At 60.9% G+C, this 11,006-nt stretch overlaps 2 protein-coding genes across 2 annotated transcripts in view; both read right to left on the bottom strand.

Moving 5' to 3' along the window:
- The window catches only part of MRGPRG (MAS-related GPR, member G), a 1,042-nt gene extending 621 nt beyond the window's left edge, over positions 1-421 (bottom strand). The window contains exon 1 of the mRNA XM_011988255.1: positions 36-421. Within this exon, the coding sequence (XP_011843645.1) occupies positions 36-421 (386 nt within the window). The remainder of the gene's footprint in view (positions 1-35) is intronic.
- Positions 422-9,398: 8,977 nt separating this feature from the next.
- Positions 9,399-11,006, bottom strand: part of MRGPRE (MAS-related GPR, member E) — a 2,997-nt gene continuing 1,389 nt past the window's right edge. Inside the window, exon 2 of the mRNA XM_011988186.1 lies at positions 9,399-10,595. Coding sequence (XP_011843576.1) covers positions 9,606-10,541 — 936 coding nt within the window. The 5' untranslated portion in view covers positions 10,542-10,595 and the 3' untranslated portion in view covers positions 9,399-9,605. The remainder of the gene's footprint in view (positions 10,596-11,006) is intronic.

The raw sequence follows: 11,006 nt of genomic DNA, 5'->3' as shown, positions 1-11,006 counted from the left end.
CGGGCAGCAGCACGGCCGGCAGGGTCAGGGCCCACACCAGGGCACAGAGGATGGCCGAGGCGTGTCTGGGCCAGCAGCCCTGGTAGCAGGTGGGGAAGAGGTTGGAGAGGCAGCGCTCCACGCTGAAGGCCGCCAGCAGCCAGAGCCCCACCGCGAACCACAGGAAGGTGAGCACGAAGTAGAGTGTGTCCTGGGCACCCAGGGCAGCCTGAGCCACGGAGAAGCCCATGTGGCAGGAGAGGAACAGGAAGTCGGCGGCGGCCAGGTTCAGCAGGTAGACAGAGAAGGGGCCCTTCTTGATGTGGAAGCCGAGGTTCCAGAGCACCAGCCCGTTACCTACCAGTCCCCCAAGGCCCACGATCAGCGTGAGGTAGAAGACCACACTGTCAAAGGTTCTCCAGAGGCTGAGCAGCCCGAACATCCTGGCCGGCTCAGAGGGTGCTGGCGAGGGACCTGCAAGAGGGAGACAGACATGGTCCCCGGGCGTCTTTTGTGCCCCCGCTGGGGGCACAGGGAGTGGCATCCATGGCCCTGCAGATGCCCTCTGACTGCAGCCCCTGGACGTCCCTTCCCAGCGGCGGGACCTCAGCCGGGGCTCAGCCCTCTGCACCTCAGGTCAAGTGTGCCTAACGCCTCCCCATGCCTGCGGGCAGGCCCTGGGCTCCTGGCACGGTGCACTAACGTGCTCAAAAGATGTCCGCATCCCTCATGGATGTGGTGAGGGCGACGCTGCACCCTCCACCATGTGCCAGGGAAGGCTCTGCAGACAGAGGGGACGTGCATGGGGAACCCACGTGTGGGGCCTTCCTCTTCCCCCAGAGGTGGGAGCTTCTCCACGGTGGACCCCCACGGGGCTCCTACCTGGTGAGCCTAGACCAGCCTGCTGGCGAAGTCCTCCCCCCGGAGCGTCTCTGGAGGTGCCCAGGGAGGTGCCCAAAGGCAGAGGCTTCAGGTGGCCTGAGGAGGAGGGAGGAGGGAGGAGGGAAGATGTGGTGTGAGGAGTTGGAGGGAGCCCCCAGCTTTCCCTGTGCACTCCTGGCCTAAGCAGAGGCTGAATTCCGGGGCTCATGCCGCTGGCGGTGCACTTGGCGCACTCAGGAGGCTGCTCTGAAGCCTCAAACCAAGGGAGGGGCTTTGGTGATGGTGGCAGGGCCAGAGGGCCTCTCCAGGAGCCGCTAACACAAGGGGAGGGGCAGATACAAGCGGCCATTTGCAAGGAGCGAGGCCGAGGAAGGTCTCAGATGTTCTCAGAGCGCGAGAGATTGGCCATACGAAGCTGCACTGAAAGGCAGAGGGTCTCAGAGCAGCCCTTCCCTTTCCAGCCATCCCTCCAACCCCAGGATCCACACGGGTCCTGTTCTTAGTCCTGGGAGATGCATCAGGACCCAGGCTCAGCAGTGAGGGCATCAGCGGTGAGAGACACGGGAGAAAAGAGAGATAGAGAGAAACAGAGAGACAGGGGGAGACAGAGAGATGTAGACAGACATTGAGAGACAGAGACAGAGAGACAGAGACAGGGAGAGAGATAGGGAGAGAGATACAGAGAGACAGAGATAGAGACAGACAGAGAAACAGAGATGAGACAGACAGGGTGAGAGACAGAGAGACAGACAAACAGAGAGTGATCAAGCTGCCAACACACACCTCCCTGTCTGTCACACCTTTGCCTGGGCTGTGTCCCCAGCCCAGACAGCCCTCAATACCTCTTCCCTGACCCAGATCCTGCTCAATACCTCTTGCCTGACCCAGGTCCTGCCCTACTTCAAGGTTTTACTCCTTCTCAGGGACCTGCAACCTCCTGCAGCTTCCTCCGGCCCCCATGAGCCCCCTGCCTCATGCCCGAGCATCCCCCAGCACCTCCTTTGTGCTTGTCCTTGCCCCTAGTCGGAGGGTGGGGAGTGCGGCTCGGGCCTCGGCTCCTGTGCCTTGCCGTGGCCAGGCACACGGTGATGGTGGCCTGTCCTCCGAGCCCAGTCAGGGGGAGTGGGAGACCTCGGCTGGACCCTGGCTTGTGGTGGTGACTGTGGTGACTGGGGGTGGGGTGGTGGGGTGGGCACACACCTCCCCTCTCTGAGCCTCAATTCCCCCGAGGAGGTAACCAGACTCTCCTGGCTGTGCTCTGGCTCCGGCTCAGAGTCTGAGGGCTGGGGGTGAGGCCGGTGCTCGGGCCCCCGTGCTGGGGTGAGGGTGGGCTCTGTGTCTGGAAAGAGAGTTACAGAGAGGAGTGGCATGGTGGCAGGAGGGGGCATCTTCATTTTTATTAGAACAGGTTCACCTGCCTGGCCCGCTCCAGCAATGCCCTCGAGCTCTAGTGTCCACACGTTTCAACTCAGCCAGCATTCCCACCACCATCCTGCCCTACCTTCCCTTCCCAAAGGAAATCCAGACTTCCCAGCCAGCCCCATCCCCTGGGGAGCCAGGCTGAGAGCAGGGGCCACTACGGAGGGCAGAGGAGGGTGCCAGTGCCTCACCTGGGGGGTGCGGTGGGGACAGACAGAGCCTTCTCACCTGTGACGAGGCTGCCCTCAGCTCTCTCGGGCCCTTCTCTGCTCAGACCAGCGCTCATTGCCTGGAGGCTCCTCCCGGTCCCTAAATCCTCTCATGTCCTCTGGGACCCATCTGGCTGGACAGAGGATATCCGGCCAGTTCCCTAGAAGTGGCAGGGTGTGGCACTGTTCACAGGAATTGCAGGAATGAGCTAAAACAAAGAGTTGTTAGTGTGGGCCGGCCTTTCCTTCCTCCTCAGCATCTCTGGCAGGGGAACTGAAGGCACCAGGCCAGTGTCTTCCACCTGCTCCCACCTCACCTGGTGCGTGGAGGGGAGGGAGCAGGTGGATGGAGACCCTCTGTGCCCAGTGAGGCTGGACCACTTTCTAGCTGCCCCACTGATGTTGGGCTGCTCCTGCCAGTCTTTGGTTGGCTGTGGGCACAGGGAGCCTAGAACAGTGGGCAGGGCCCTGGCTGTGTGGCCTTGAGAGAATAACCTAACTTCTCTGTGCCTTGGTTTCCCCTTCTCACTGGACTGACCGTTTATGGACAGCGGGAAGCCTGGGTGCCCAGGCTTGGGACTGGCTCTCCTAATGGGTCAGCCGACCAGTGCGTCCGTGGGTGGTCTGCAGAGGCGGCCCCAACCCCTTCCTAAGGAGACCCCCTCACTGTCCATCTGTCTGCCTCGGAGGCTGGGCTCCCAGCCGTTGACGAATTGTTTTCTGCATTCTGCTCTGCAGAACACTGGACAGTGAGATGTTCTTTTTCCTTCCGTGGACTGCGCTCCACAGCTCCTGAGTGGGGTGCAGCGTGTGTTAGCACAAGCTAGAAATTCGGTCGTAAAGATGCTGTTTCTCTTCACATTTCTTAAATGGACTGGGCTTCGAAAATCACTTCTGTAACACCAGTCAGCAGCCTGTGGAGCTCTAGGAGGGTACCTGCCGGCTGCCCAGCCCCCAGCATTGTTGCACATGGCTTTGAAACGCACAGCACAGCTCATGTGGCCCAGGGGCACCTGCTGCCCCCCCGCCTGCCGGCTCTGCCCCAGATGCCGGCCCTCGCTGGTCTCCGGGACCTCTCCCGGCGCGGCTCCACCTCCTCCCTGAGGTCACTGTCCAGGCCTGTTTCAACTAGCCCCTCCAAGCCCTCCTTACCTGCCTCCTGTTTGGGTGAAACTTTGAGCATCTCTATTAACTTAGTTGGTAGCTCCGGTCCCCTGCAGTCGCCGGGGGCCCAGAGGGACACGCAGAGGGAGACCACCTGCCTGGGTCCCTCCTGGCCGCCTCGCCATTGGAGGTAGGATGGGGAGCTGAGCGTCAGCCACAGTGCGCAAGGTGAAGAGTTTTGATCCCTCGCAGATCCTCAAGCCAGGCAAGGCGCCCAGCTTCTATCCCAGGTAGCGGTCTCCTATCCCAGGTCTCCGACGGCAATCGCAACCCTGTGCCCATGGAGGGCTTCCCCTGTCTAAGAGCCACTGGGAGTGGGATGGGCTAATTTCTCGGGCCGCTTTCTATTGGGCACTTCAGACTGTGCTGGGCAAGGGCAGTTGTTTGAGGCAGCTTGGGGTGAAGCTCTTAGGGAGGACGTCCTGTGCAGCTCAGCCAGCCCCGGCCAGGCCCAGGCAGCCACCAACCATGGTTTCTCCATCACCCCTAACCCCTCCCACAGCCCCTTCTCGTGTTTGCCCACCGTCTAGGCCATGCTTCCACTTTCTCACCTGGGAGGCGTCTGGTGCAGGTGGAATGCATGGAGGGAGCCTCCGCTGGGGGAGCAGCTGCTCCCAGTGTTGCAAGGAGGACAGAGCCAATGCCTGCCCCATCCGTGTTGTGGCCGACGGTGGCCTAAGAAGATGTGTCCATGTCCCAGTTGCTGGAAGCTGTGCACGAGCTCTTCCTGGGGAAAAGGGCCTTGGCAGATACACGGATTTTGAGATGAGCTCGTCCTGGAGTATCCGTGTGGGCCCTAAATCCAATGACAAGTGTCCTTATACAGGAAAGGAGAGGAGGGACACTGGAGAGCAGGGGGAGGCCACGTGAGGTTGGAGGCCAGCAGGGGTTACACAGCCACAGGCCAAGGAGGGCCAGAGCCACCAGGAGCTGGAAGAGATGAGGACGCACCTTCCCCTGGAGCCCTTGAGGAGCGCGGCCCTGCCACTGCCTTGACCTCAGACTTCTGTCCTCCGTAACCAGGAGAGTAAAGTCCTGCTGTGTGAAACCACCTGGTTGTGGTTATTTGTTCTGGCTGATACAAGAAATGACTGCAAGGCAGGTGGCACGCGGGTACCGTTTGGGTGAGCGCTCCGAGTGAGCGCCGGCCACTCCACCGAGCCTCCCACGTGCCCCCACAGCGCCGTCTGAGATGGCGACCTTGTCATCCTTGCCCGCAGATGAGGAAAACAAGGTGCCGGAAACTTAAATTGCTTGTCCAGGTGGTGCAGACGCCCAAGTGTGGTTTGTCTGAACACGGCCATCCTGAGCTTGTCTGATGGTTTGCGCTGCGGGCCGGGGCTGCATGGCGACTCTGCACAGCTCACCCTACAGCAGCTCTGTGGCCCTGGGCAGTGTCCCAGTCTGAAAGTGTGGGCAATGGTTTAATCAGCTCAGGTGCGTGTGGGGACTCAGTGGTGATCTATGTGGGGGCTGCCTGGGGGTCACTGAGGAGGCAGGAACAGCGCAGGATTCAGCCGGTTCGCCAGGAACCCGTCTCTGTTCACGTGGTTTCCATGCCACCGTCCTATCTGACCTTCAGGACAACATCGGCCTGACTCAGCCCAAGGGAGAACACAAGGTTTTCCAGGTCCCCCAGGGCAGGTGGAGAGTGGGAACCGGGTGTCCAGCAGTGTCCTGCTCACCCTCACCCCCGCCTGTCTGCAGAGGAGCTTGACAGTGGGAGTGTTTTAATATGGGCATCATTGTTATTATTATTCAGATAGGCGAGGCCGCCAGATCAGGAGACGCTGAGGTTGAAGAGATGGTTGCTAACTCATAGCTCCCAGGAGGAGGGGGAGGCGACCCCACAGGGGCCACGTGGGGCAGTACCGGGCTGGTCAGGAGGCAGAGGGAGAGGGGAGGGGAAATGTGGACCGGAGCTTCCTCATGGTTTCTGCTGGAAGGAGTGGGCGAGGCAGCCAATGTAAGTGGGTTTAGGGTTGGCAGCTGGAACAGTTTCAGAGCTCTGGGTCCTAGAGCCAGTCCCTGGTGGTCTGGAACCCGGCCCTGGGGTGGGTGATGAGGGCAGGGATAGTGGCTGGGAGTGTGGGAGCCAGATAGAGGAGGGGCTGGGCGTGGGTCTGCATTTGAAAGATGAGCTCATGAAGGTGTTGTCACTCTCTAGCAACTGACTGACCCTGGGAAGGGCCGTCCCTTGGGGTCTTCAAGGCCTCAGATGCCAAAGATTCAGACACAGAAAAGAAGACCCGGGTGGAACAGGGTGTACCGGGAGCTGTGGAGGCTGGTGGACCAGACTTGAGGCCGCCCTCCTTCTGTCTCCCTCCCTCCTTCTTCCCAGGTCGGAGTCTTGTGTGGCCCAGAGCTGGGGGCTCCCATGGGGCTGCTGCTCCCTCCTTCCACCAGGGGACAGACGGTTCTGGCCTGAGAGCACCCAGCTTAGAAACCAGAGCCCCTCGGTGGCGGCCAGCACTGGGCTCTGCTGTGTCCGGTGGTGGCTCCGCCAGGCCCTCTCAGTCTCTCGAAGCCTCAGTTTCCCGTGGGCTACTTGGGAAGTTCATGTGACATCATGCATGTTACATGTGTGACCCAGCTCCAAAGGCAGAATAATGACTCGGAATGCGCTGGCTCTGCTGCCAGTGAGATCCAACAGCTGAAAAGAAAATTACCTCTTCATTAGAATAAGCAGTTCTGACGTGCTTCAGTGACCACACATGGGGGTGGTGGGAAAGCAGGAGGCTGAAGGGACAGGAAACCCCATGGCCTTAGGAGCTGCCAGGAGCACCCTCTCTGCAGCTGGGCATTGTGCAGGCACCATCAAGGCGGGCGGATGGGGTGTGTTTCAGAGGAAAAGGGTCAGGGCTGTGGAAGAATGGAGCAATTTCACGAGAACAACAAAACTAAAGCCGTGGTCACGTTTTAGGTATGAAGTTTGGTTTTATTTTTCCAGCCTGTGAGCTAATGAGCCAGCTGAGTGAGCCTGCCTCGCCCCGTGAAGACGCCACGCAGCACAGGCTGATTTACAGACTCGAACCTGGGCGCTGGGGAGGGGACGGGGATGCTTGGCCGGGGGCCTGGCTCTGCTCCTGTCCTCACACACACAGGCCTCACCCACAGCCTCCCTGGGCCCTGAGGACAGAGCGGGTTACACAGGCTCCCTGGAATTTTGGCTGCCCCCAGCAGTAGCTGCCTCTTCTTGGGAACTCTGTGCTGGCTGTAGAAGCCCTGCAGGGGCCCAGGGGTGCGGGTGGACGGGGTGGACTGGGCCCTGGCCGAGGAGCTTTGCCTGCGACCCAGGTGGAGGTGACCTTTGAGCAGCGTGGTGCCAGGGTCCTGCAGGGTGGGGTCTAGGGGTCCCTGGTGGGGCCTTGTGGCTCTGGGAGCAGAAGAGCATGTGCAGCGGGGGAGGTCAGAGGCGGCGCAGGCCAGGCAGGGGCAGGTGGGAGCCTTCACGGAAGCTCAGCCTCCAGTTTGGAGACCGGCCCACATGGTCCTAATGTCCTGAGGTCTCAGGGACCACAGAACTGGAGGCTAAGCTGGCAGATCTGGGGCCACGGGGACACCCCACCAGCATCCTGGGCCATCAGGCCGTATACCTGCTGCCACACCAGCTGCTTGAGTGGGGACGGGCTGGGCCCAGTTTCCATGGAGACCTCAGATGAGGCCACATTTCCCGGACTCCTCAGGAAGGGACTAATAAGGAGGAATCTAGAGTCGCCCCAATGCCCTGGGCGTCGGGGGCAGGCTCTCCGGGAAGAAGTGAGCATCCTAACGGTCCCCGACCTCTCCGGACCCTTATGCAGCAAAGGGGTCTGGGTGGGGATGGGGCTAGGGTTGGGGGAGCCAGTGTGGGGCTGAGCCAGCCGTGGTCCAGTGAGGCAGAGGGTGTGGGGTGGGAGAGTGTGGGGTGGGAGGGTGGTGCTGGGAGTCACCTTCTGGCTCTGCTGCTTTCTTGTGGTCCTGAGTGGCCACATCGCCCCTCTGAGCCTTGGTGGTCTCATCTGTAGAGTGGGAGCACCTTCCTACATTATTACAAGGATTCCCCGGGATCGTGTCCACGGTGAGGTCATGTCCGTGAGATGAATCTGTGCTTTTCCTCCTGGTTCTTTCTTGTTTTGGGGGAAGTTTATGTCCTGGGGCTGAAAGCGGAATTTGCAGACACGCCACTTCCCTTTCTGTTCTCGTTTCCAGCTAAGGAACTGAAGTTGCTAATCATGTCCTGGAAGTGGGGAGAGACGGCCCTGCCCAGATCCTGGGCCAGAGATCATTTGGGAGGAAGTAAGTCCCCAAGTGGGGGCTGGAGGTGCTCTAGGAGAGGTGGTCCAGCCCCTGGGGCTCCCAGTCTCAAGGGATACCTGGACCCAGGCTTGCTGGGCATGTGCGGGAGCCTGGGGTGAACGCACTGTGTGGGCTGGGAGGGGCCCGGTGCAGCCCCCATGGTGGAGCCGGATTCCAGGGTGCTGAGCAGGGATTTGCGACTCACACCCAGACTCAGGGGAGACAGGCTCAGTCATGGCCCAGAGGGAATGTCCCTCCATCACCAGGCATGGAGGCCGGAGGCAGAAATCAAAGAAAACACGCTCAGATGCCTTAGTCTGTGGCTGAGAATTGTGCTGTGGGCTTGGATGGCGGCGCTGGCAGCAGTAAAATCGACAGTCATTTCTCTTGGGCTCACAAGAGGCTGGACAGGTCTCAAAGACTCAAAGAACTGGGTTCTCATATTTTACAGACGAGCAAGCAGAGGCATAGGGATGTTCAGAGATGGCCTTGGTGGCACAGTGGGGTGGCTAGCAGGGCTCAGCCCAGGCTGTGGGCTCCAAAGCCCCTGCTCTGGCACCCCCTGGCACATGCTCCTGGATGGCAGCCAGGCCCGGCACTCAGGGGAAGCTCAAAACCCGTTGAGGGGTGAAGCCTGGGTTCCTTCCTTAGAGGGATCCTCTAGAGCGGGACTGCTCAGGACAGAGGCGGGTGAGCTGCCTTGTATAGGGCCAGTGAGAAGCTTTCCGGTTGCTGGAGGCCTGGGTCCTGTGGGCAGACAGGGCTGCAGGCTGCTGGGTAGGGCTGTAAGGAGCCTCTCCAGCCACTCAGGGAGCATCCTCTAATATCCAGGGTCACCCATGGGGCCGGCTTTTCTGAAGCTCCAAGTGAGGGTTGCATCATCCAGTGGCATGGCCTTGAGCAACGGCCTGATGACCAAGGACAGCCCCACAGCCTTCTAGAAGCCTCAGCCCCTGCTTTTCCTCACAGCATCTGTGCTGGGGTTGGGGGTACAGCTTTTGATCAATGCACACCCTTACGCTGATAGAATGAGTGGCTTTGCGGTATCACCGCATTTTCCTGCTGAAAACTCATGACAACGTAACGGACCCGGGTCAAAAAGGCTGCTGGCTGCTTTGGACACAGTTCGTCGGGGGAAGGGGTCAAGTTTTGGGCAGTCTTGAATTTTAGGGTCAATTTAGCTTCCACAGAGGGGACATGGCGAGCTGAGGGAATGGCTGTGTTCTCTGTGGGTGCCCCTGCAGCACTGGGGAAGCTGGAGTGGGAGGGGAGGTGGGCTGTGGGAGGGCCTGGACCTGCCCCTCACCTGGCGTCTGGCCTTGCTTCCTTCCTTTCCGGGGTCTCCTTACCGCAGCTGAGCACGGAATGGGTAGCAGCAGCAGCTCTCGAGTGCCAGTGCATGAACCATTGGGGAGGTTTCCCAAAAATGCACATTCCTGGGCCTTCTTGGAGACCCAGCCCACCTGCCTGGGCATGTGGAGACCTTGCCTTTCCAGCTGCTCCCAGGGGAGCCTTGTGCTCCGGACCGACGGTCACAGATTTGGCAGCACATGACTGGGCCACCCATCAAGGCCTCCTCCAGGTCCAGCTGGCCCCAGCCTCTGACCCCACCGCCTTCCCCAAGTCACCCTCCTGCCTCATGGGGGCTGCAGCTGGGGACGGGGCCCCCAGGTCTCAGGCTGCTATGTCCACCAGGCCCCGGCGGGAGGTCTCCCTGACGGCCCCCAGCTCAGCCTCGTCTCCCAGCGCTCGCTGGAGGACCAGCCGGAGGGGCAGCCTGCGGCCCTGGGCACTGCCCAGGCAGAAGTAGACGACGGGCTTGGCTGCGCAGTACACGGCGGCCGTGAGGAAGCTGAAGTGGTAGAAGTAGTGGGGGATGTGCCAGAGCAGGTTCCGGGACAGCCAGTAGATGCCGAAGGGCAGGCCGCAGAAGAGGAAGAGGAGGACGGCCAGGAGGATGAGCGTGGGGAAGCCCCGGGGCGGGGGCCGCTGGGGGCCTCGCTCCACTTGCAGCAGCAGCATGAGGCTGGCCCCACACATGGTGCAGCACAGCACAGCCAGCAGCACCGCTGCTACCAGCCACAGTGTCCGGCACAGGTGGCGGCTGGGCTCCCCGAAGAACTGGGTGCAGGCACCGCTGAGCAGCAGGTGCAGCAGCAGGCAACAGGCCCAGGTGAGGGCACACACACAGGTGGTCAGGTGGCGTGGGCGGCGGCACGAGTACCAGGCTGGGAAGAGGGCGGCCAGGCACTGCTCCACGCTGACGGCCACCAGGAGACTCAGGCCCACGATGTAGCAGAAGAAGCGCAGCGTTGCCAGGCTGGTCTGCACGAAGCCCGGGAAGTCCAGCCGGCCTTGCAGCAAGTCGGGGATGATGGCCACCATGTGGCAGCCAAGGAAGATGAGGTCCGCGCAGGCCACGTCCAGGAGGTAGATGGCGAAGGGGTTTCTGTAGACATTGGAGCTGAGCAGCCAGAGGACCGCCCCATTCCCCAGCAGCCCACCGAGGCCGAGCCCCTCAGTGAGGGACAGGATGACGAGGTTGAAGGCCACATCCTCCTGGGCGCCGTCGGCAGCCCCTGCATGCTGTCCAGCTTCTCTGGACTCCATCGTAGGCTGGGGGACAGGGGGTGCTGCTGCTGCTCGCTCTTTCTCCTGATGCCCCTGTAAGCACAACAGTTGAGTGTGGAGCTCAGGAATCCATGCCCCCTCCACCCCCCGACATCGGGGAGATGAGATAGCTAAGGGTTGGGTGGGTGACCAGGGGAATGGTGAGACCCTCCAGGAGGAGACTCCTCTCCCATTTCCACCCTCAGTCACCCGACCTAAGCCTCTCTTCCCTAAGACACTCAAGAGGAAGGTCTCCCCCTTCCTCCCCTCCCCATGGTTACCTGGCCTCAAAGGCCTTCTGTGGGGCTGGTCCCTGCAGGCCAGGTTGGGGCAGGGACCAGGAGATGTGGGAAGAGGGTCTGAGACCCATGGGGCTCCCTGTTGCTTGTGGTTCCTTGATCCTCAGAACAGTCCTTTTTTTTTTTTTTTTTTTTTTTTGAGATGGAGTCTGGTTCTGTTGCCCAG

Source organism: Mandrillus leucophaeus, unplaced genomic scaffold (assembly GCF_000951045.1).
Source record: "Mandrillus leucophaeus isolate KB7577 unplaced genomic scaffold, Mleu.le_1.0 Scaffold325, whole genome shotgun sequence".
NCBI classification, from domain to species: Eukaryota; Metazoa; Chordata; class Mammalia; order Primates; family Cercopithecidae; genus Mandrillus; species Mandrillus leucophaeus.
Note: the sequence above shows the minus strand (reverse complement) of the source record. Positions and strands in the feature narration are given on the sequence as shown.